The 26,712-nt window shown below is 45.2% G+C and overlaps 1 protein-coding gene across 1 annotated transcript in view; it reads right to left on the bottom strand.

The window, feature by feature from the left end:
- Window positions 1-25,824, bottom strand: part of RNPEPL1 (arginyl aminopeptidase like 1) — a 40,116-nt gene extending 14,292 nt beyond the window's left edge. Inside the window, 8 exon segments of the mRNA XM_070753773.1 lie at window positions 1,866-1,979; window positions 3,187-3,422; window positions 5,862-5,978; window positions 10,825-10,976; window positions 14,058-14,198; window positions 24,829-25,095; window positions 25,097-25,213; window positions 25,215-25,824. Coding sequence (XP_070609874.1) covers window positions 1,866-1,979; window positions 3,187-3,422; window positions 5,862-5,978; window positions 10,825-10,976; window positions 14,058-14,198; window positions 24,829-25,095; window positions 25,097-25,213; window positions 25,215-25,574 — 1,504 coding nt within the window. The 5' untranslated portion in view covers window positions 25,575-25,824.
- Between the last annotated feature and the right edge of the window lie 888 nt (window positions 25,825-26,712).

Below are 26,712 nucleotides of genomic sequence, written 5' to 3'. Positions count from 1 at the left end.
TTCTTTCCCCACCTTATGACCTTCCTCGCCACAGTTGCTAAGTGAATGACTTATTTATTTATTTATTTATTTAATTTTATTTATTTAGAAACATAGAAACATAGAAGACTGACGGCAGAAAAAGACCTCATGGTCCATCTAGTCTGCCCTTATACTATTTCCTGTATTTCATCTTACAATGGATATATGTTTATCCCAGGCATGTTTAAATTCAGTTACTGTGGATTTACCAACCTGGAAGTTTGTTCCAAGGATCTACCACTCTTTCAGTGAAATAATATTTTCTCATGTTGCTTTTGATCTTTCTCCCAACTAACTTCAGATTGTGTCCCCTTCTTCTTGTGTTCACTTTCCTATTAAAAACACTTCCCTCCTGGACCTTATTTAACCCTTTAACATATTTAAATGTTTCGATCATGTCCCCCCTTTTCCTTCTGTCCTCCAGACTATACAGATTGAGTTCATGAAGTCTTTCCTGATACGCTTTATGCTTAAGACCTTCCACCATTCTTGTAGCCCGTCTTTGGACCCGTTCAATTTTGTCAATATCTTTTTGTAGGTGAGGTCTCCAGAACTGAACACAGTATTCCAAATGGGGTCTCACCATTTAATTTTATTTATTCATTCATTCATTCATTCATTCATTCATTCATTCATTCTTTATGGCGCCCTTCTCCTTAGACTCAGGGCGGCTTACAACATGTTAGAAATAGCACTTTTTAACAGAGCCAGCCTATTGCCCCCACAATCCGGGTCCTCATTTTACCCACCTGGGAAGGATGGAAGGCTTAGTCAACCTTGAGCCGGGGATGAGATTTGAACCGCTGACCTTCAGATCTACAGTCAGCTTCAGTGGCCTGCAGTACAGCAATCTACCTGCTGCGCCACCCCGGCTCTATCCCACCAGCTATGATGAGCCAAGACCTTGTTTGCTGTCTTCACCTTCTGCAACTTCCCTTTGGGTAATTCCTTGAGTAATCTACGCAAGAGAAGGCAAGCCTTCTAGATTAGGGGTGGGCAATTAATTTTGCCAGGGGGCCGCATGAGAAATTGGGATGGTTTTAGAGGGCTGGACTAAGATAATTAACTCAGTTCTACCCAATACTGTAAAGACGCAGAGCCTGGCCTGACCTAAACACCCAGACCCCCTCTACAGACCCCTAATTGTTTGCTTTACAGCAACACGGTGCATCACAGTCACTGCGTTGGAGTGTTTGCGTGGTTTCTGTGCTCAGCCACTCTCGGTAGGAGGTCGGGGTCCGATCCAGTGCGAGGATGAAAGAGCTCACGGCGTCTGCCGGGACGCCTCCGGTTCCTGGTTTCCTTGTGATTCATCAGGAAAGCAGGAACCAGAGGTGTCCCGTCAGACGCGGTGAGCTCTTTCATCCTCGCACTGGAGTGGACCCGGTCCCTGACTTCCGCAGACCGGTCACAGACAGCGGGCAGGTCGGATGCGGCCCGCCCGGCCTCCCCTTGCCCAGGTCTGTTCTAGATGGACCATGAGGTCTTTTTCTGCCGTCAATCTTCTATGTTTCTATGTAAACCCATTGGTTTGATTTGATTTGATTTATTAGATTTGTATGCCGCCCCTCTCCGCAGACTCGGGGCAGCTCACAACAGCAACAAAAACAATATATATTAACAAATCTAATAATTAAAAAATCTAAGATAACAATTACACATTTAAAATCTAAAAGCAAGAAACCCCAATATAACAAACATACATACAGTCATATCATGCACTAGAACTACATAGGCAGGGGGAGATGTCTTAGTTCCCCCACGCTTGACGACAGAGGTGAGTTTTAAGGAGTTTGCGAAAAGGTTTGATGTTATAAAAGACAAGACCCAGCCCTCTTTCTCACCTGGTTCAAGTTTAACCTGAAGTTTGCTGACGGGATTGTCCTCCCCAAGGAGCTTCATTTGTCGGTGAAGGGCATCAAGGCGGAAGGCTGTCTCCAGGCAGGTAAAAGCAGCACCTGTCCACACCCATACCCCAAAATACAGGGATTTTAATAGAATTCTTTATTGGCCAAGTCTGATTGGACACACAAGGAATTTGACTTTGGTGCAGGTGCTCTCAGTGTACATAAAAGGCAAGACACATTTGTCAAGAACCACGAAGCACAACACTTAATGATTATTAATATTAATAATGAATATTGATGAATATTAATATACATCGTAAGGTGATGCGGTCAGATCTGACATGTGGGCACATCCTGGAAAATGTCAGGGGCTGGCCAGCCCCAATGTGAAGAGAAAACAGGCCAGCAGTTTGGGAAGTGTCGTCAAGCTGGCCACGCCCACCCAGTTGGCCACGCCCACTCGGTTGACCACGCCTGCCTGGCCCTCCGAGGTTGTTCTATCCCGGGCCTACGCAGATTGAAAACCAAGGAGGAATCCACGCGCTGATATTTCAAATCAACCTTTTTATACAGGAAGCAGCATTTATACAAGCCAAAGTCATGCATGTGAGTTCATCTTGGCAGCTTCTCAGTGGTAGGAGTTAAGAGATAACAGTCCAGTGGCTAGGAGATCAAAGCTAATTGCCCTTTCCTTGATGAGATAAAGAGTCTCCAGTTTCACAGACTTACTTTTGCAGCTTCCCAGACTCTTACTCCAAGGATTTTAGCAGGGAAATAACTGTTAGCTAGCGTAACATGGATGAGACTCCCAAACACCAACTGACTCCATTACAAAACGTTGGAACTCCACCACGAATTACCCATATGCCACCCTTAAATACCTATGGGGAGTGGTCAACCATTCCCTAGAGTTACAAACTACAGACTACTCCCTTTTCCCATACAAGTATTCCTGTCTTCTAAAGCGGGCATCTAGCAAAGGCTCATAGTCTTCCTTCTTCTCCTCTAAGTCAGACTCTACTATCATTGACAGATCTGCCATCTCTGGTGGTCCTTCAGGTTCATCCAGGTCTATTTCTCCCTCACTCTCACTCTCTGCATCAGCTGGCAAAACCACTGGCCCAGGGTACCAAGATGGGCCTGGATCCTCCTCCTAAGAATCTAACATTACCAGAGTTGGTCAAGGGCCACTCACAACAGAGGTCAACCCCAGCCCTGATTTGGCCATCGTTGAAATTGAGTTTGACATCCCTGCTCTAAAAAGAACCAACTCCCACAATCGAAAGGCGCAATACGTAGGCTTGAGGGCGGAAATTACCGTAAGTCTCCGTCGTGATTCGGCGCTGAGCGTAGGTGGCCAGCCCTTCGCTCAACCACATCTCTTCCCAGGTGGCGTTGGTGACGGCATTGCCAAACCAGCTGTGGGCTACTTCATGGATGATGTCAATGATGAGAAACTCGTCGCTCTCCAAGATGGACGAGATGACGAAGGTCAAACATGGGTTCTCCATGGCAACGATGGGGAACGAGGGGGGGAGGAAAACGATGTCGTACCTGGAAACCGAGAGGGGGGGCAGGGAGAGCCCAGATTAAATTTACGAATCCTGAAGCCATAATTCTCAAAGCAGAAAGACAGGCGTTAAAAATGCAGATATGAATCAATAAAATTCCCCATAATCTGCTAGGAGCCCTCATGTTACAATTACTTAAGTGAGTTTTGCCCAATTTTACGAGCTTTTTTTTCTTGCCTCTCTTGTTAAATGAATGTTTCAGTTGTTAAATTAGTAATACGGAATCTATGGAGAGGAGCGGCATACAAATCTAATTAATAATAATAATAATAATAATAATAATTTATGTTTTGTTGAATTTATGTTTTGTTGAATAAAGAAATAAAGGGAGATTAATAATAATAATAATAACAACAGAGTCTGAAGGGACCTTGGAGGTCTTCTAGTCCAACCCCCTGCTTAGGCAGTGTTCTGGTTTCTGATAAAAGTTTAGTAATTACAAATAACTCTCATTAAATGCATCATTTCATGAATAAAGCAACTCCGTTTATTTCTCTGCTCTCCTGTATTTTCAACACATTCCGGACATCCCTCGGTCCGTTATCTCTCTCTTCTGCATTTCTCACATTCCTTTTCCTGCTTCACTGAGACAAGATTTATTTCCTAACTACATAGTTTTAAAAACGACAGCAGCATTGACTAAATACAATACAAAATACTTGGCTTACTTTAGCGTGATAAAAACACCTCCATATTTCCTTTCAGCAAAGTTGAAACTCCATCCTTCTTCTCCACTAGCCCCCTGACCTGCCAAATACCTCACTACAATATTTAACCCATTCCTCTCCTTAATATCTTCTTCCAGACCTTTGCTCTCTGTGTTTCTGAATTCTTCTGAGTTTAGGATTAACCCAGCAAGCATCTGATTCTCCCTCGCTAGATCCTTGACTCATAGCCCCATCCTGTGGCTGGCCTCCCACCTGTTCTACTACCTGTAACCCTGGGCCCCCCACTACTTCATAAACGCTATCTGAATCCGAGTCTTCAATATCTTCATCATCCTCCAACTGATCAAGAGTATGTACAACAGGCAGGAAACCCTACACTACTTCAGACAGATGGTTATCCAGCATTTGCTTAAAAACTTCCAGTGTTGGAGCATTCACAACTTCTGGTGGCAAGCTGTTCCCACTGATCAACCGTTCTCACTGTCAGGAATTTTCTCCTTAGTTCTAAGTTGCTCCTCTCCTTGTTTAGTTTCCACCCATTGCTTCTTGTTCTCAGGTGCTTTGGAAAATAGGTTGACTCCCTCGTCTCCCGGGCAACCTCTGAGATATTGAAACACTGCTATCATGTCTTCCCTGGTCCTTCTCATCAAACTAGCCATGCCCAGTTGCTGTTCTTCATATGTTTTTGCCTCCAATCCCTCTAATCATCTTTGTTGCTCTTCTCTGCACTTTTTCTAGAGTCTCAATATCCTTTTTGCATCGTGACCAAAACTGAATGCAGTATTCTAATTCTGGACTTACAATTACATTCCCCTGCAGCATCGCAAAACCCAGAGGTGGGGTTTCCCATGGAGGGGAGACTCAGGGGAATCCCACCAGTGTGAAAATGGGCGCTTCGGCTGACAACGGAAGTCTGGAGGTGGGGTTTCCCAGCGAGGGAAGCCTCAGCGAAATCACAGCATTTGCGATGCTGCGATTTCACTGAGGCTTCTATCACTGGGAAACCCCACCTCCAGACTTCCATTGCCACCCGAAGCGCCTGTTTTCACGTTGGTGGGATTCCACTGCTGGGATTCCCCTGCAGCATCGCAAAATCCGTCCCACCAGTGCAAAAATGGGTGCTTCAGCTGGCAAAAGGGGTGAATTTTGGGCTTTTCCAAAATTCATCGCTTTTCCATTGATTCCTATGGGAAACATTGTTTCGTCTTACAAACTTTTCCCCTTATGAACCTCATCCTGGAACCAATTAAGTTCGTAAGACAAGGTATCGCTATACTAAAAAACACTATCTAAAAACCCTTATCATTAAAATAGCCACATAACCCAATCATACCATACATAAACTTTATTAGCAAGGGGATGTATCAGTTACCCCATGCCTGGCAACAAAGGTGGGTTTTCAGCAATTTACGAAAGGCGAGGAGGGTTCTAATCTCGGGGGGGGAGTTGATTCCAGAGGGCCGGGGCCGCCACAGAGAAGGCTCTTCCCCTGGGTCCCACCAGATGACATTGTTTAGTCGACGGGACCCGGAGAAGGCCAACTCTGTGGGACCTAATCGGCAACTGGGATTCGTGCGGCAGAAAACGGTCCTGAAGGTATTCTGGTCCAATGCCATTTAGGGCTTTATAGGTCATTAGCAACACTTTGAATTGTGTCCGGAAGCTGATCGGCAGCCAGTGCAGACCACGGAGTGTTGACGAGACATGGGCGTATCTCGTAAGGCCCAGACTTAGGTCTGCTATCCTGAGCTTACCTGCCCCATATGTAGGGACCATAGAGGTTCTCGGCAGCGCTGAGCCAGTGCTCCACTCGTCCTGAGAGTTTGCCGATGGCTGTTGACAATAGGCACGGCTCGGCCCAGACTTTGCTCCTGTTTGAAAAGGAGGCAGAAAAACAACAGCGTTCACACACTGGGGCCTAGCACTGATTCGGCATTCCTAGCTGTGGAGGTGCAAATGAACACCTATTAGAGCAGTGTTTCCCAACCTTGGCAACTTGAAGATATTTGGACTTCAACTCCCAGAATTCCCCAGCCAGCATTTGCTGGCTGGGGAATTCTGGGAGTTGAAGTCCAAATATCTTCAAGTTGCCAAGGTTGGGAAACACTGTACAGTAGTACCTCTAGATACGAGCTGCTCCACATGCGAGTATTTCAAGATACGAGCCAGGAGGGGAGAGACATTTCTGTTCAAGTTCCGAGCTCAAATTCGGGATACGAGCCGAGCGTCCACTAGGTGGTGCAAGGGGAAAAACAAAGTCTAAAGCCATTTGTTCCAGATACGAGTTTGCTCGAGATACAAGCTCCCTTTCTGGAACGAATTATGCTCGTATCTAGGGGTACTACTGTATTAGAGGATGAGGAGTAAACTGTATTACCCCACGCAATGTAAAACGTGGAGGTGGAGGATATCCAGCTAATATTCCAGATATGAGCAGTACTCCAAACAACCAGACCAGATAGCTTTGAGTATATACATATTATTTACATTAGGCAAACATCATAGTTAGTAACAGTCCTAGTCACAAACACAGCAATCTCAATACATATACAATGGAAGCCTCAATCAATCCATATGCAGACTAACATCAGAACACATAGTTCTTACTATACACAGTAGTCCTTACAATAGTCATATAGACAAACCAGCAGAGAATCAAAGAGATAGCAGGGAGCTTTAGGCTGCAAGAGAGAGAGACGCCGCTGACTCCCGCTTATAGCTGATTGCTGATTGCAACACAACCTCTTAGTAGTGTGCTAATTCCTCAAAACCATACATTGCTGGCTTAAGTTACATATTGGAAAACCCAACTAGTTATACACACAGTACAGTGGTACCTCGACATACGAGTTTAATTCGTTCCAGACCCGAGCTCGTAAGTCGATCAATTCGCATCTCGAACGAATGCCTTTAGACTTTGTTTTTCGCGCCGAGATAACTGGAAGCAAGGAGATACTTGCGCCACCTAGTGGAAGCTCGGCTCGTATCCCGAATTTGAGCCCGGGTGTCGAACAGAAATTTCACTCGTGTCGCAGCTCGTAACTTGGAATACTCGCATGTGGAGCAGCTCGTATCCAGAGGTACTACTGTACTAACAACACCTACCGTATTTTTTGGAATATAGTACCTCCACCCACCCTCCCCGAAAAAAACAGTGGAATGCCGATGCATCTTATGTACCAAATACAGCCATTTTTGGCTTCCCAAAGCCCCGCCCTCACATCCAACTTTTACAAAAATGGGGTGCACGGAGGGTTTGGGAGGCCTGCAGGGTGCTCCCGGGGGTCGGCGAAGACAAAAACCTTTTTTTCTTACTGACCTCTTTGAAATCTTGGTGCGTCTTAATAGTCCAAAAATAGTCCAGTTAGGTCCCACAGAGTGGATCTTCTCCGGGTCCCGTCAACTAAACAATGTCGCTTGGCGGGACCCAGGGGAAGAGCCTTCTCTGGCCTGGCCCTCTGGAACCAACTCCCCCCAGAGATTAGAATTGCCCCCACCCTCCTTGCCTTTCGTAAGCTACTAAAAACCCACCTCTGCCGTCAGGCATGGGGGAATTGAGATATTCCTTCCCCCCAGGCCTTTACAATTCTATGCATTGTATGTATGTATGTATGTTTGGTTTTTATATTAATGGGTTTTTAATCGTTTTTAGTATTAGATTACTATTGTACACTGTTTTATTGTTGCTGTTAGCCGCTCCGAGTCTCCGGAGAGGGGCGGCATACAAATCCAATAAATAAATAAATAAATAAATAAATAATATAGTACTGTAATTGCACACTTTCAAGAAAGTCCATGATTGCAATACAGATAGTTCCTTGACGTACAGCCGTTCGCTTTGTGGCCGTTCGAAGTTACAACAGCACTGGAAAAAGTGACTTAGGGTCCTTTTTTTTTTACACTTTTGACCAATGCTGGACAACTGACTCATATTTATGATGGTTTGCAATGCCCCCTTTCTGTGACCTTCTGACAAGCAAAGTGAAGCCAGATTCACTGCACTACAGTGGCAAGGAAAGTCGTAATATGGGGCAAAACTCAACAAATACCGTATTTTTCAGAGTATAAGATGTACCTTTTTCCTCCCTAAAAGAGGCTGAAAATTCAGATTGTCTTATACTCTGAATGCAGTTTTTAAAGCTTTTTCCCCCAGCCCTAACTAGGTGCTAACTATCTTCCCAGCTCTTATCTTGCAAGTTCTTTCACTGTTACTCTCTGTGAATAATGTTTTCCAAACCCAGTCTTTGTAGGTTTTATTGTCCTACTTGCTCCGAATCTTTCTTTCTAGCCCTAACCAGGTGCTAACAATGTTCCCAGTTCTTACCGCTTGCAAGATCTTTCATTGTTACTCTCTGCGAAGAATATTTTCCAAGCCCCAAGTCTTTGCGGGGTTTTTTTTCATTGCTCTAACTTGCTCTGAACATTTCTTTCGAGCCCTAACCAGGTGCTAAAAATGTTCCCACCTCTTACTGGCTTGCAGGCTCCTTCCTTGTTACTCTCTCCAAATAAGGTTTTTTTGAAAAACCAGGGGATAAAATAATGTGCTGAAGCTGACCAGACTAAGGACGCGAGCCAGATGAATATCTGGTAAGCAGATTCTTTCCCCTATTTTCCTTCCCAAGCACTAAGGAGCATCTTATACAGTGATCCCTCGAGTTTCGCGATCTCGAGCTTCGCGAAACGCTATATCGCGATTTTTAAAAAAATATTAATTTTTTTAAAAACCACTTCCGCGTTTGGCTTTGGGAGTCAGCTGGGAAGCGGCGCGGCTGTTTTAAAAGGTCGCAGCCGGCCTGGGGGGCTTCCCAGCACCCCCCCAAACCCCCAACCCGGGTTCGGGGGGGTGCTGGGAAGCCCCCCAGGCTGGCTGCGACCTTTTAAAACAGCCGCGCCGCTTCCCAGCTGAGTCCTGAAGCCAAACGCCAAAGGCGAACTTCCGCATTTGGCTTCAGGACTCAGCTGGGAAGCGGCGCGGCTGTTTTAAAAGGTCGCAGCCGGCCTGGGGGGCTTCCCAGCACCCCCCCGAACCCCCAACCTGGGTCTTCCCGGCCGCCCACGCAAAGGGGAAACCCCGGCTCCTCGCTGATGCCCGCCGCTCGCCCGCCCGCCAGCAAGAGGGGGAAGACCCAGGGAAGGTTCCTTCGGCCACCCAGCAGCTGATCTGCTCGGTAGCGCAGCAGCAGCGAGGAGCCGAATCGGGGTTTCCCCTTTGCGTGGGCGGCGGGGAACGCAAACTCCACCATCTACGCATGCGCGGCCATAGAAAAAAAGGGCATGCATGCGCAGATGGTGTTTTTACTTCCGCAACCCTACATCGTGAAAAATCGATTATCGCGAGGGGTCTTGGAACGGAACCCTCGCGATAATAGAGGGATCACTGTACTCCGAAAAATACAGTACAGTACAGTGGTACCTCGGTTCTCGAACACCTTGGTTTTCGTACATTTCGGATACCGAACAAAATTTTCGGCAAAAATTTGCTTTGGTATCCGAACAAAAATTCGGATACCGAACAGCCACAGAAAATTTTGTTTATTATCCGAAATGGCCGATGTCTATGCCTCCTGCATGTTACATCCCCTCTCTGCAACATGGGGTGGGGGCTGAGTCCAATGAGTCCCTGGGCGACTTGGCAAAGCAGCTGCCACAAGATCTGAGGGGACGGGGTGAGACGGAATGGGAGTCGGAATCCGACACGCCCATTCTGGCCGCCCACTTAACAGCCTCCCAGTCTCTATAGTCTAACCGCTCCAAGTTGACTCACTGGGAACCAATTAAATCTATTTTCTTTATTTCCTATGGGATAAAAATCTGAGGAGATCTATAGTCTAACCTCTCCAAGCTGCAGGAAGGGTGGGGGTGGCTGCAATCCCGGCAGCTTCGGGGGGCTCCTTTCCTCAGTGCTTCGTGTTGTTACCTGCAGGCAGCTGCACCAACTTTCTCCTTCCCGGCGGCAGCGGCGGCGATGGCGGCGGCTTCCCTTCAAGGAGCAGCAGCGCTGGGAACATCACGTGATGAAGGGAAGCCACCGGAGCCATCTCAGCAGTTGCCGCCGCTCCAGAGGCTTCCCTTCATTACGTGACTTCCCGGCGCTGCTGCTCCTCGAAGGGAAGCCACCACCGCTGCCGCCGGGAAGGAGAAAGTTGGTGCAGCTGCCTACAGGTAACAAGACGAAGCACTGAGGAAAGGAACCCACCGAAGCTGCCGGTATTGCAGCCACCCCCACCATTCCTACAGCATGGAGTAGTTAGACTATAGAACTCCTCAGATTTTTATCCCATAGGAAATAAAGAAAATAGATTTAATTGGTTCCCAGCGAGTCAACAGGGGCTGGGAACCAATTAAATCCATTTCCATTATTTCCTATGGGATAAATTAATTCGGTACTCGACCAAATCGGTTCTCAACCACACTTCTGGAACGAATTGTGGTCGAGAACCGAGGTACCACTGTATCTCATTTACGAACATCAATTCCAGGCACAATTGTGGTGGTAAGTTGAGGACTACCTGCACTTTACAACCACATTGTTTAGTGATGGCAACTCTGGTCTGAATTGCCCTTGTAACTCAAGGGCTCCCTGGGTGGCTTTCCACAAGTTGCTGAACTACAATTCCCAGCCTCTCCAGCAACCGCAGTGGTTAAGATTACAACCTAAGATTACAATTATATCCCGGCCTTCCATAAATCCTGCTAAGTCAGAAAAGAGGGCCTTACCTAGGACCAACCTCTGCAGAGACAAGATCCCCGGCCACCAGAGCCACCAGGTAAGAAGGAATGGGGTACTCCATGTAGAACTGGTATGTGCCCTCTTCCTCTTCATAGGAACTTTGGGTGGCGCTCATTAACACCTGCATACCTGCAGGAGCCTGTAAAAACAAAGAATAGCAGAATAGTAGAGTTGAAAGGGATCTTGGAGGTCTTCCAGTTCACCCCATGGTTCAAGAATCACAAAACAGTCATTGATCTGAAAGCATGGGTGATGAACGATGCTCTCGGTCATGATCTTTGGCAGCCCCTGCACTGTACTCAATGGCTGAGTTTTCCACAGCTTGCTTTGCCAAGTCAACACATAAAGTCATCCTGGAGGCGTCTGTAATATGGCAAATGATTTAGCTTTACTAGATAAGTGGTCAAAGCAACAGAAACTGCAGTTTAATGTTTCCATTGTAAAATAATGCACTTGGGGAAAAGGAATCCTCGATCTGAGTATTGTATTGGCAGTTTGGTGTTAGCAAAAACTTCAGAAGAGAAGGATTTTGGGGTCGTGATTTCTGACAGTCTCAAAATGGGTGAACAGTGTGGTCAGGAGGTAGGGAAAGCAAGTAGAATGCTTGGCTGCATAGCTAGAAGTTTAGGGAGAGGGGCAGCATACAAATTTAATTAATAATAATAATAATAATAATAATAATAATAATAATAATAATAGTATAACAAGCAGGAAGAGGGAGATTGTAATCCCGCTGCATAGAGCGCTGGTGAGACCACATTTGGAATACTGTGTCCAGTTCTGGAGACTTCACCTACAAAAAGATTTGGATCAAATTGAAGGGGTCCAAAGACGGGCTACAAAAATGGTGGAAGGTCTTAAGCATAAAACTTATCAGGAAAGACTTCATGAACTCAATCTGTATAGTCTGGAGGACTGAAGGGAAAGGGGGGACATGATCGAAACATTTAAACATCGAAACATTCAGGAGGGAAGTGTTTTTAATAGGAAAAAGTGAACACAAGAACAGAGGAGCACAATCTGAGATTAGTTGGGGGAAAGATCAGAAGCAACGTGAGAAAATATTATTTTACTGAAAGAATAGTAGATGCTTGGAACAAACTTCCAGCAGACGTGGTTGGTAAATCCACAGTAACTGAATTGAAACACGCCTGGGATAAACGTAGATCCATCCTAAGGTAAAATACAGGAAGTAGTATAAGGGCAGACTGGATGGACCGTGAGGTCTTTTTCTGCCGTCAATCTTCTATGTTTCTAACAGCCATTGGTCTGAAAGCATGGATGATGAAGGATGCTCTCCGCGCTGCCATGCTCTCCGCACTGTACTCAATGGCTGAGTTTTCCACAGCTTGCTTTGCCAAGTCCACACATAATAATAATAATAATAATAATAATAATAATAATAATAATAATAATAATAAAAAAATAAAATGAATAATAATAATAATAATAATAATAATAAATAATAATAATAATAATAATTATTAATTTATTAGATTTGTATGCCGCCCCTCTCCGAAGACTCGGGGCGGCTCACAACAACGATAAAAACAATATTATAATGGCACAAATCTCATATTAAAAATAACTAAAAACCCTATCATAATTAAAAACCAAACAGCACATACATACCAAACATAAATTATAATGAGCCTGGGGGAAAGATGCCTCAAATCCCTCATGCCTGGCGGTATAGGTGGGTCTTAAGTAGTTTACGGAAGACAAGGAGGGTGAGGGGAGTTCTAATCTCCGGGGGGAGTTGATTCCAGAGGGCCGGGGCCCGGAGAAGGCCAACTCTGTGGGACCTTATCGGCCGCTGGGATTCATGCGGTAGCAGGTGGTTCCGGAGGTACTCTGGTCCAATGCCATGTCGGGCTTTAAAGGTCATGACCAACACTTTGAATTGTGACCGGAAACTGATCGGCAGCCAATGCAAGCCACGGAGTGTTGTAAATACGTGGGCGAATCTGGGAAGCCCCACGATGGCTCTCGCAGCCGCGTTCTGCACGATCTGGAGTTTCCGAACACTTTTCAAAGGTAGCCCCATGTAGAGAGCGTTGCAGTAATCGAACCTCGAGGTGATGAGGGCATGCTTTGGACAACAAAACTGGTTACAAATTAACGCAATAAGCACATATTTAAGTAAGAGGGAAAATAAAGAAATATTCATCAGACAAGAAACGAATTTAGAAAAGATATTAAGGGAAAAGAGTAAGAATATAAAAGCACAAACAGGTAATATATAGAGAGAATTATTACAAGCAGAGGAACAAGTAGTAAAAGGATTGACGAGATATTGGCAGGATGAGTTAGAAATTGACGAATGGGATATGGAAGGCATAATTGAAAGTATTAAAAGAATCAAAAACACAAGAATAAGAGAGATGAGAAGAAAAATATTACATAAATGGTATTATACACCAGTACAATTAGCATGCTTTCAAAAAATGAGGAAAGGAAATTGCTGGCATGGATGTAAGGAAAAAAGAGTATTTATGCATATGTTTTGGGAATGTAATAAAGTTCAAAAATTTTGGAAGCAAATACAAATGGAAGTGAATAAAATTACGAATGGCAACTGGAAAATAACCAAAGAAGCAGCATTATTGATAAAAAATAGTGAGGTAAAAGAATATGAAGAAATTAAAACTGCAGCGATAGAAAGTGCCCAGGCAACCATAGTGCTTGGGTGGAAAGATGACAATAAATGGACAATAAAAAAATGGTGCAGGTACATGGTGGACCACATTCACTATGAAATTATGGAAATTAGATTACATAACTATAGTGAAGAGAAATTAGCAGCAACAATGAGGCGGTGGGAGAAGGTTAAGAATTATATATTAACAATATCAGCAAGCGATGCAAATGTAAAAAATAAAATTCAATCACTTTATAAAGAAAACAATGTAATCCAGAGATAAAGCAAATGAACGATACAGAATTGAATCTTGGTGAAGGGAATTTTTATTTTCTTGTTTGGCGACGGTATACTTTTTTATGTTTTATGTTTTTGCTTTTTGTAAAAATTTTAAAAAATCAATAAAAATTATATATTATTAAAAAAAGGGAAAAAAAGAGGGCATAAATAAGCAGTGTTAGGAAGTGGGGACCAACAAGGGAGATGGAATTGCTGAATTCTGCCTGTTGCTGAGCGTTAGGTTCAGGTCTGATCAAGGTCTGGTTCTTCTGACCTTCTGGGGCGAAGGAAATGTCTTACCTTGACCACTGCGGAGTAAGTGCATTTCACAGCGGGCGTGTCAAAACAAGGGAAGAAGGAGCGGTTGCACACCGAATGGCCTTGGGTGAAAACAAATGGCTTCGTGTTGCCGTAGGTGAGCTCGGGATCCAGCCACCAGATCTGACCGAAGGAACAGAGAAGGCAAAAACAACAATAATTTAATTTAACAACAACGAATAGATCATTTGACTTATGGCCGACATGAATCCCCGAATTTTGGTTGCTAAGCAAGACACTTGAGTTCTGCCCCCTTTCACCAACTTTCTTGCCACAGTTGTTAAGTGAGTCGCTACATTTGGTTGCAAAAATCGTTGTGAGCACGCTACACTGCAACCGTCGTAATTAGGAGTCGTTTGTCCACAGGCTGAATTTTGGTCGCATGACCATGGGACCCCTACAACAGTGTGAAAAGCAGTCATAAGCCACTTTTTTTCATCGCCGTTGCATCTTTGAACGGTCACTAAATGAACTTTTGCAGGTCAAGGACCACCTGCTCTAATATGTGGACGTATGACCGCAATTGAGCCCAACGTTTCGGTGGCTAAACAAGATAGGTATGACGTGAGGTTTTTTTTCTCCATTTTACGATTTTTCTTACTACGGTAGTTGTTAAGTTAGCAGCACGGTTGTTAAGTGAATCCAGCTTCCCCATTTGTTTATTGGAAGGTTACAAAAGAGGATCACATGACTCCAAGGCATTGCAACTGTCGTAAGTACATGCCAGTTGCCAAGCCTCCAAAGTTTGATCACGTAGCCATCGTGATGTTGCAACGGTGGTAAGTGAAAAATGGTCGTATGTCACTTTTTCCGTCACTGAATGAATGACTGTAAGTTAAGGACTACCTATATAGCGTTTTTGGGGTGTAAGACCCAACTCAGATTCTTTCTTTCTTTCTTCCTTTCTTTCTCTCTCTCTCTCTCTCCTTCCTTCCTTCCCTCCTATCTTCCTTCCTTCCCTCCTATCTTCCTTCCTTCCTCCCTCCTTCCTTCCTATCTTCCTTCCTTCCTCCCTCCTTCCCTCCTATCTTCCTTCCTTCCTTCCTCCCTCCCTCCCTATCTTCCTTCCTTCCTCCCTCCCTCCTATCTTCCTTCCTTCCTCCCTCCCTCCTTCCTTCCTTCCTATCTTCCTTCCTTCCTTCCTCCCTCCTTCCTTCCCTCCTATCTTCCTTCCTTTCTTCCTTCTTTCCTTCCTCCCTTCTTGCCTTCCTTCCTTCCTGTATTTACGATGTGGTGTTGCTCTTTCTTCCCCTAACAAGAGCTTTCTATTTTAACAGACACGGGATTTTATTAATTTCATAACTAGATCAAACAGCAATGGGATGCAAATTCACCTCCCTGCCTCAGTTTAAAGACCCTCTCTAAAACTAACCCACGAAACATATCCTTTGTACTGGAAAAGTATCAGTCCTGACTGGAGTAGATAATATAGACCTGTGGCTGGCTGGGGAATTCTGGGAATTGAAGTCCACCCATCTGAAAGCTGCCAACATAGAGAAACACTGATATGCTGTAGATGCATTATAGATACAACCCCGTCCACTTCTCTCTATACACCAATGACTGCATCTCAACAGATCCCTCTGTTAAAATACTGAAGTTTGCAGATTATGGAACAATGATGAATCAGCACACAGACTAGCCTCGTGGTGCAACCGGAACAATCTTGAATTAAATACACTTAAAACTGTAGAAATAGTGGTGGGTTTTAGAAGAAAACCTCCCGTGCTACCCCCTTTTACAATACTAGATAACACAGTATTAACAGTAAAGTCCTTCATGTTTGTAGGTTCTATCATATCTCAAGACTTAAAATGGTCACCTAACATCAAAAACGTCATCAAAAAAGCACAACAAAGAATGTTCTTTCTGCCCAGGGAGCTGCTGATACAGTTTAACAGAGGAATCACTGAGTCTGTCATCTGCACCTCTATAACTGTCTGGATCGATTCTGCAACCCAATAAGACCGACACAGTCTCCTTAGGTACACTGAGAACATATACACCACAGACAAATTCCTTGTGTGTCCAATCACACTTGGCCAATAAAGAATTCTATTCTAGAAACATAGAAACATAGAAGACTGAAGGCAGAAAAAGACCTCATGGTCCATCTAGTCTGCCCTTATCCTATTTCCTGTATTTTATCTTACAATGGATATATGTTTATCCCAGGCATGTTTAAATTCAGTTACTGTGGATTTACCAACCATGTCTGCTGGAAGTTTGTTTGTTTGTTTGTTTGTTTGTTTGTTTGTTTTATTAATCAGATTTGTATGCAACCCCTTTCCGTAGACTCGGGGCGGCTAACAACAATAATAATACAATGTAAACAAATCTAATATTTAAGTTAATTTAAAAAAAACCAATTTAAGAAAACAATCATACATACTGACATACCATGCATAAATTTTATAAGCCTAGCATCCAAGCATGATGTTCCAAGGATCTACTACTCTTTCAGTAAAATAATATTTTCTCATGTTGCTTCTGATCTTTCCCCCAACTAACTTCTGATTTTGTCCCCTTGTTCTTGTGTTCACTTTCCTATTAAAAACACTTCCCTCCTGAACCTTATTTAACCCTTTGACATATTCTAATTCTATTCTATTTTAAAAATAGTATTGCATGGAACAATATGCCGCCCCCTTAAAATATGCCCCCCTCTGGCCAGCCTCTTTGATCTCCTGGACCTAGAGAAAGAGAATAGAAAGTCTGGCCAAGGTTGGTACATTTAATATAGTGGCATGTCTTTCTATGAAATTCTATTTTTAATGCACCATATAAATTACTTTAGGCAGGACGGTTAAAATGTCATCACCTAATAGAGAAGGACATGACAGCGAATGCCAAATAAGTCTATCAAATGAGTCTGTCATCTGCACCTCTGTAACTGTCTGGTTAGGTTTTGCAGCCCAACAAGACTGACACAGACTTCAGAGGAGAATCAGAATTGCAGAAAAACAATTACTGCCAATCTGCTTTTTCCACTGAGGGTCTATACAATACTGCAAAAGTCCAAAGGAAGGTCGTGAAAATATTTACTGACCCCTCGCATCCTGGACATAAATTGTTTCAACTCCTGCCCTCAAAACACTATACAGCACTGCACAAGACGACAACTAGACACAAGGACAGTTTTTCCCCAAACGTCATCACTCTGCTAAACAAATAATTCCCTCAACACTGTCAAACGATTTACTAAGTCTACACTACTATTAATCTGAAAGAGTAGATGCTCGGAACAAACATCCAGCAGACATGGTTAGTAAATCCACAGTAACTGAATTTAAACATGCCTGGGATAAACATATATCCATCCTAAGATTAAAAAATACAGGAAATAGTATAAGGGCAGACTAGATGGACCATGAGGTCTTTTTCTGCCGTCAATCTTCCATGTTTCTATGTTTCTTCTCATTCTTCCCGTCACCCATCTCCTTCCACTAATGATTGTATGACTGTAACTTTGTTGTTTGTATCCTTACGATTTATCATTCTAGTTCCTAATATGATTTGAGTGCTTATTTGTACCCGGACTATCATTAAGTGTTGTACCTTATGATTCTTGATTAATGTAATGAGTGATGTTTGTATGATGACTGATTAGGTCCCACAGAGTTGGCCTTCTCCGGGTCCCGTCGACAAAACAATGTCGTCTGGCGGGACCCAGGGGAAGAGCCTTTTCTGTGGTGGCCCCGACCCTCTGGAATCAACTCCCCCTGGAGATCAGGACCGCCCCCACCCTCTTTGCCTTTCGCAAACTCCTGAAAATCCCCCTTTGTCGCCAGACATGGGGAAATTGATTCCCTTCGGCTGCTCCGTTTTATGTATGGTTGTAACTCTCTTGTGTAATAACAGGAACTTTCAGCTCAACTGTGGTCGTAAGTCGAGGACTACCTGTATTCACTGCCTCAGTTATGGGGGGGAAATGTAATAATGGAAAAGCTTTCTCCAAATAACTTCCCACCAGTTGTTCCATCTGTTGTTCCAAGGATCAGATGCTCAGCCAATACCAAAATAATCCATCTGAAGAAACAAGAATATTTATATCTATACATAAAACCATCTGGAAGAATGGGAAATTGAGAAGAAGGCCTGTCCAGACATTGCTGACAAAACAGAATTAAACTAAAGTGAAATTCTCTGGGGGGGAAAAGGATAGCAGTATGTAAGAGAATATTTTTTTTCTTCTTCCATAAATCTACATCTATAAAGGCCAAATACCACTCACTCATCACAGAATCTCCAGAATTGTAAAGCCTACAAACTTGAAAGTTGACACGTATGTTCCTTTTGGTTTCTAGGTGCTCGCTAAGAAAGGATTTTTCAAAATAAGCATCAGATCATTAGTATTTCTTATATTATTAACATGCTCTGATGCTACACCTTTGCTAAACTGGATGTGGGCGTGGCCAACGTATGACTCATCGGGCATGCGGGCTGGGAATTTAGACGTTCTACTGCCCCTCCCCACCTGAAAAGAACTCTGTTCCAACTGCCAGTTGCCTTATATTAACATGCTCTGGTGCTAAGGAGTTATACATTCTAGTAACTAGTACACATTCTAGTACACATTCTAATACACATTCAAGCCCTAGTAACTACTCATCAATTTATCAAGCCCAATCACAGTTTCATAGAGAAGCACGGGTATCCAGCTACTAGTGCAATACATTTCTCCCTACTGAAGTACAAATGATTCTCAACTTACAACTATACATTTAGTGATTGTTCAAAGTTATAACAGCAGTGAAAAAGAGACATGATAATTTTTCACACTTACGACTACTGCCACATCCCCGTGGTCATGTGATCAAAATTCAGACACTTGGCAACTGGCTCATATTTATGACAGCTGCCATGTCCAGGGATCCTATGTTCCATTTTTGCAACCTTCTAATACAGGTAGTCCCCGGGTTATGTCGTCCCCAACGTACGACGTTTTGTCGTTACAACGACCCAGGGACAGTTTCGAAACCACCGCGGCGGCTTCAAGGGACCAATAGCCAGTCCTTCTCGGGGCTGCATTGCTGTAGTCTTGGAGGCTGCCGCCGCCGCCTCCATTCAGGCGAGGGGATCTCCATGGTGGGCAGCCTCGGAGGCTACAGCAACGCAGCGCCAAGAAGGACCAGCTGTTGGTCCCTTGAAGTCGGTCCTTCTCGGCGCTGCGTTGCTGTAGCCTCCGAGGCCGCCCACCGCGGAGATCCCCTCGCCCAAACGTTCAGCAGGAGGCTTCGCCAGCTGTTGGTTGCTTAGAAGCCGTTGCCGAATTCCGACTTACACCAAACTCGGCTTACGATGGACCGTAGGAACAGTCGTAAGTCGGGGACTACCTGTAATCATGTTACCAAATTAACTGCAGTGACTCAGATAACAAATATGATAAGGTCACAAAATGGGGCAAACCTCACTTAATGTCTCGTTTAGCAACATAAATTTTGGGCTCAATTGTGGTCGGAAATTGAGGAATACTTGTATGCCTTGCTCCTGTCAGCCCAGTCTTCCATTCTGTCTGGTTTACGTCACAATTTGATTTTGACATCCCTGGGTGTAGACCAAATAATTTTTCCCCTCCTATTGCCTGTTTTGTGACCTTTATACAAAGGAAGTATTTACTCTTTCCGCCCTTGATAACCAAGTTTGCGGAGGGTGAGAGAATTTATAAAGAACTTTTAGCAAATCCAAGTCAATTTTGCAGAGTCATCCCGGCTACTTTGGAAGAACTCTTGAGAAGCTTTTTTTGTAAAGATTACCAAGGGAGGCTTGTGGCTTTGCAGAATCTATATTTATTTATTATTATTAATCTAATTTATATGCCGCCCGACATCTCAAGGACTGATTTTTAAATGTTTAGTTTCTTAGAATATTTTAAACTAATTATTTATGTTAATTGGATTTAGATGTGTTTTATATATTGTGTTTTTATTGATAAGTTGTGAGCCACCCCAAGTCCACGGAGAGGGGCGGCATATAAATCCAACCAATCAATCAATCAGGACCCACGTTGTTGGGGACAATATGCCCACTCTGTAAACTGCTTAAAGAGGGCTGTAAAACACGGTTAAGCGGTATATGAATCTACCGCACAAATCCCAGCGACCCATAAGGTCCCAGAGTTGGCCTTCTCCGGGTCCCGTAGACTAAATAATGTCGTTTGGCGGGCCCCAGGGCAAGAGCCTTCTCTGTGGCGGCCCCGGCCCTCTGGAATCAACTCCCCCCGGAGATTAGAACTGCCCCCAGCCTCCTTGTCTTTTGTAAATTACTCAAGACCACCTATATTGCCAGGCATGGGGGAACTGAGACACCTTTCCCAAGCTTTTATATTTTATGTTTGGTATGTATGTGTTGTTTGGTTTTAAATGATAGGGTTTTATATGTGTTTTTTCTCTTTTAATATTAGATTTGTTCCACTGTAACATTGTTTTTATTATTGTTGTGAGCCGCCCTGAGTCTTCGGAGAGGGGCAGCATACAAATCTAATAAATTATTATTATTATTATTATTATTATTATTATTATTATTGGAATAACTGCAATGATTCATTTAACAAATAGCAATAGCACTTAGACTTATATACCGCATCACAGTGCTTTACAGCCCTCTCTAAGCAGTTTACAAAGCATATTTCCTGTAGGAGTCCTCCTTAGGGTGCTCATTAACCAAACTGGTACTCTCTTAATGAGACATCTGCTAATGTTGGCTATCCCGTAGACTGGTCCAGATTCTACCCTTGGTGCTTGTGCGGCTTTTCACAATGGGTAGAGCTGTGCTGCTAAATCGTAGGAATCCCTTTCTGGATGATGCCAAGCACAGCTTGCCGGAGGGTCTGGGTCCAGTATGCTTTCATAGCAGGGATGGGTTCCTCCCGCTTCGAACCATTAGCGACCCGCTGGTGACGTGACAATGGCATCATGGATCCAGTTCGGTTGGTGCTGGTCTGTGAGTGCTGGTTGTTGTTTTTTTTAACTGTTTTGAAGGTTTTTCCTGTTTTGCTACTTGTAAAAGGGCCCTCCCACCTGCTTCAGAGTTTAAAGTGACCTTTATTATCTATCTATCTATCTATCTATCTATCTATCTATCTATCTATCTATCTATCTATCATTTATTACATTTGTATGCTGCCCCTCTCTGTAGACTCGGGGCGGCTCACAGCAGTGATAGAAACAATGCACAATACAAATCTAATAATACGAAGTTAAAAACCCATAATTTAAAAAACATGCACACAACACACCATACATAAATTATATAGGCCTGGGGAAGATATTTCAATTCCCCCATGCCTGACGACAGAGGTGGGTTTTGAGAAGTTTACGAAAGGCAAGGAGGGTGGGGGCAGTTCTAATCTCTGGGGGGAGCTGGTTCCAGAGTTTATTCCTCCACCCACCCCCCCAAAAAAAGCACAGCTGATCAGCTCCTCAGCTGTGTTTTGGGACTATTCCATCTACTGAGCATGCACGGAAGCCAAATTGCACCAAAGAACGCGCACACAAATCTCACAATGCGAACCGGTGGCAAAGGTACGTGGAACCCATCCGTGCTCCATAGAAGAAGTTATCCAAAGCAATTCTTTGGGCCACTTACATTCTCAAAACTGATGGAGGACCCCTAAGAGAATTGGTTTCCATGGACTGCTTCTATAGAGCTTCGGTGGCGCAGTGGTTAGAGTGCAGTACTGCAAACTACTTCTGCTGATCCCAGTGGTTTGGCAGATCGAATCTCAGTAGGCTCAAGGTCGACTCAGCCTTCCATCCTTCCAAGGTCGGTAAAACAAGGACTCAGATTGTGGGAGGAAATATGCTTACTCTCTGTAAACCGCTTAGAGAGGGCTGTAAAGCAGTGTGAAGCGGTATATAAGTAAATGCTATTGCTATTGATGTTTACTGCAATAGATATGAAAATGGAGAGACTTATAATCTTTATAATTTATAAAGGGACCATGGAAGTCTTCCAATACAACACCCCCCTCCCCCTACTCAGGACATTGCACAACCATTTATATGGAATGGTAGAGTACCATTCCATATAAATGGCTGTCCAATCTCCAGTGATGGAACATCTACAACAGTGATGGCGAACCTATGGTACGGGTGCCACAGGTGGCACGCGGAGCCATATCTGCTGGTACGCGATCTGCTGCCCTAGCTCAGCTCTAACATGCATGTGTGTGCCGGCCAGCTGGTTTTTGGCTCACACAGAGGCTCTGGGAGGGCGTTTTTGGCTTCCAGAGAGCCTCCACGGGGGTGGGGGAGCATGTATGGAGCCTGGGGAGGGCAAAACATGACCCTATTGGGCCAACCAGAAGTTGGGAAACAGACCATTTCAGGCCTCCAGAAGGCCTCCGGGGGGCGAGAGAAGCTGTTTTTGCCCTCCATGGGCATTGAATTATGGGTGTGGGCACTCGCGCATGTGTGATAGCACACGCCCACGCTCTTTCGGCACCCATGCCCTCATCACCTCGAGGCTCGACTACTGTAACGCTCTCTACATGGGGCTACCTTTGAAAAGTGTTCGGAAACTTCAGATCGTGCAGAATGCAGCTGCGAGAGCTATCGTGGGCTTTCCTAGATATGCCCATGTAACACCAACACTCAGCAGTCTGCATTGGTTGCCGATCAGTTTCCGGTCACAATTCAAAGTGTTGGTTATGACCTATAAAGCCCTTCATGGCACCGGACCAGATTATCTCCGGGACCGCCTTCTGCCACACGAATCCCAGCGACCGATTAGGTCCCACAGAGTGGGCCTTCTCTGGGTCCCGTCAACTAAACAATGTTGTTTGGGGGGACCCAGGGGAAGAGCCTTCTCTGTGGCGGCCCTGGCCCTCTGGAACCAACTCCCCCCAGAGATTAGAATAGCCCCCACCCTTCTTGCCTTTCGTAAGCTTTTTAAAACCCACCTCTGTCGTCAGGCATGGGGGAACAGGGACATTATTTCCCCCTAGGCGTCTACAATTTATGTATGGTATGTTTTGTATGTATGATTGGTTTTAAAATAAGGGTTTTTAGCTGTTTTAGTATTGGATTGTCGCATGTTGTTTTTACCACTGTTGTTAGCCGCCCCGAGTCTGCAGAGAGGGACAGCATACAAATCCAATAGATAAATAAATAAATAAAAGGTTTGCCATCACTGACCTACAGCTTCTGAAGGGGAAAGGTCCCATTGATTAATTGTTGTGTCATAGATTGATTCTCTTTTAGGTTAGTTTTCCATAGTTCCTTCTTGTTCTACCTTCAGGTGCTCCGGAAAATAGGTTAACCCCTTCAGCACTATGGCAGCCCCTCAAATATTGGAACATGGCTATCATGTCTCCCCTAAGTCCTTAACAGAATATCAGAATAACCAAAAAAAGGTTCGCCATCACTGCCTTACAGCATTTCAAGAAAAATGGTTATCTACCGTAATTCCTTCTTAAAAACCTCCAACTTTGGAGCACCACAGCTTCTGGAGGCAGGCTGCTCCAATGGCTAGTTGTCCTCACTTTTTTAGGAAATTCCTCCTTAGTTTTCTACATTGCTTCTCTCCTTGATGTGTTTCCGTCCGTTGCTTCTTGTCCTGCCTTCTGATGCTTTGCAGAATAATTTAATTTAATTTGTTACGTTTATAAGCGACCCAACTCCTCTAATTGACTACTCACTCTTTTTTTCTGGCAGCCTCCCAATTATATTAGAACACGTCTTCCCACTTATGACTGTATGACTGTAACTTGTTGCTTGTATCCTTAAGATTTTTATTAATATTGTTTCCTCATTGCTTATTTGTATCCTGTGACAATCATTAAGTGTTGTACCTCATGATTCTTGACAAATGTATCTTTTCTTTTTATATACAGTGAGAGCATCTGCACCAAAGACAAATTCCTTGTGCGTCCAATCACACTTGTCCATAAAGAATTCTATTCTATGGATTTTCTATATTTTATTCTAGTCAAAAAATATTTTTTTAAAAATGCAGTCATCTTCTTTTCCTCTTTTGACTTGTTTTCCTGATTTTATCCCTCCAGGAAAAAGTGCTTTAGAAAGATACATTTGTCAAGCATCATGAGGTGCAACACTTAATGATGGTCATAAGGGTGAAATAAGCAATGAAGAAACAACATTAATAAAATCAATACTTTAAAAGGTGCATAGAGTAGAAGAGAAAACAAAGAATAGAATAGGAATAAGATAAGTTCAAATTAGAATAGAGGAATAGAATAGAGGAAAAGAATAAATTAGAATTAGAATAGAGGAATGGGCTAAGTGTGATTGGACACACAAGGAACTTAATTGATTAAACTCTAAGTTTATACCCAAAATAGACAATATTTCACAATACGCTGTTATATCATCATCACTCACTATACCTGTCCTAATCTAATTTATTCTATCCTGTCCTATCTTATCCTATTCCTCTATTGCAATTCTAATTTATCCTATTCCTATTTTATTCCTCTATTCTAATTAATCTTATTCTATTCTATTCCTCTATTCTAATTCTAATTTATCCTATTCTATGCTATTCTGTCCCTCTATTCTAATTCTAATTCTGATTTATTCTATCCTATCCTATCTTATCTTATCCTATTCCTCTATTCTAATTCTAATTTATCCTATTTCTATTCTATGCCTCTTTTTAAGTATGAATCGACCTGCCTTCGGGGAGCCTTTCAAGTGGCCTGAGGGGAACCGCTGAGGGTCTCGCCCTTGAAAGGCCCCGTTCCGATCCTCACCACACTGGGCCGAAAAGGCCTCTCCGGCTCCCCACTTACCGCCGGGGCATCCACGGTGGTGTAGCGGACGATGATCTGGAAGGGCTGCTGCGGCTCCAGCGAGGCCGGCAGGGAGACGCTGAGCGCCGAGCCGTAGTCGGTGAAGGGGTCCACGCGGAAGAAGAGCGGGCAGGGGGCGGCGGGGAAGGCGGGCAGCGGCGGCGCGGGGGCCTCGGCGTTCTCCAGAGGGGCGCAGGCCCAAGGCCCGGCCGGCGGAGGATCGCCCCAAGGCGGCGGGACCTCGGCCGGGACGTCCGGGGGAGACGGCTAGGCCCGGCCGGTCTCCCTCAGACGGCGCCTGCCCGAAGGCCGAAAGTGCGCTGGCGGTGCTGAGCGGGCAGTGCGGGTGCGGGTGGCCCGTGGGGGCCGAGGACGGGCGGGCGGGGCGGCGGAGGAAGGGCGCCCCGGCCTGGCTCGCCTTCCGCGCCGCTCCCGCCGGCCTTGGAGAAGACGAAGCCGCAAGGCGCCTCGCCGGCCGGGCAGGCCCGGAAAGCCACCGAGGCCACCCGCATGGCCGGGTGCGTGTCCAAAACCAGGACGCGGGATCGGCGGGGCCGCCGGTCTTCCTCAGCTGCATCTTGCTGGTCCCCGCCGGGCTCCGTACGGCCGCACAATTCCAACACCAGACAGCCGGCCAGGGCTCGGGCCTCAGGCCGCAGGTCCAGCCCGAGGCGGAGGTGGCAGAGGCGGAAGAGCGAAGCGCTGGAGGCCGAGGCCAAGTCCGGGAGCGTCTCGAGGGCCGCCATGGGGCCTAAGTGAAATCCATGGGCGGGCGCGGGAGGCCCGGCGGCGGCGGCGGCCGACAACTCAGCCAGGCCGCCCGGGGAAACCGCTCGCCCGGCGCCAGGAAGAGGCGAGGCCCAGCCGGCCTGCCCCGAGCGGGGCGCGCTGCGTGCGGCTGGCGGAGGAGGTGGAGAAGGAGGCGGCGGCGGCGGCGCTGCTGGGCGGCGCCCGAGAGCGGCGCGAGGAGGCCGGAGCGGCCTTTGGACGCGCGCCCTGCCTGGCCGGCCGTTGAACGGGGAGACTCGAGCTAGGCCCAGCCCGGGGCTTTTATTGGTCCCAATCGCCCGCCCCCCTCCCCGGCCGGAGTTCAGTCTTGGGACGGCACAGAAACGGGAAAGACCCGGCGCTGGTGAGCGCATTGTGCTGGGAGGCAGGAGGGGGATCCCTTTCTTGGATTGAGCGGGTCCAAAAACGGGCTACAAAAATGGTGGAAGGTCTTAAGCATAAAATTTACCAGGAAAGACTTCATGAACTCAATCCGTATAGTCTGGAGGGCAGAAGGAAAAGGGGGGGACATGATCGAAACATTTAAATACGTGAAAGGGTTAAATAAGGGTCAGGAGGGAAGTGTTTTCAATAGGAAAGTGAACCCAAGAACAAGGGGGCACAATCTGAGGTTAGTTGGGGGAAAGATCAGAAGCAAGGTGAGAAAATATTATTTGACTGAAAGAGTAGTAGATGATTGGAACAAACTTCCAGCAGAAGTGGTTGGTAAATCCACAGTAACTGAGTTTAAACATGCTTGGGATAAACATATCCATCCTAAGATAAAATACAGGGCAGACTAGATGGACCATGAGGTCTTTTTCTGCCGGCAATCTTCTGTGTTTCTATGGATCTGGCCAGGTGATCTCGGGAGGGATCGTGTGGTCCCGCAGAAAGTGAGCAGGGTGGGAAGGAGTCTTTCTTTGAATAGGGATCAATTGGCATGCCAGGAGTTGGAAGGGAACCTTGGAGGTCTTCTAAACTGACACACGCACACACTCACTCAGGCAGGAGACCCTGTACTTACGACGGTTCGTTTAGTGACCGTTCAAAATTACAACGGCACTGGGGGGAAAAGTTATGTGATGCAGCATCCCCATGGTCGTGTGATTTACA

This window comes from Erythrolamprus reginae, chromosome 5 (genome assembly GCF_031021105.1).
Source record: "Erythrolamprus reginae isolate rEryReg1 chromosome 5, rEryReg1.hap1, whole genome shotgun sequence".
NCBI lineage: Eukaryota > Metazoa > Chordata > Lepidosauria > Squamata > Dipsadidae > Erythrolamprus > Erythrolamprus reginae.
The sequence above is the reverse complement of the archived record's forward strand: the minus strand, read 5'-3'. Positions and strand labels throughout refer to the sequence as shown.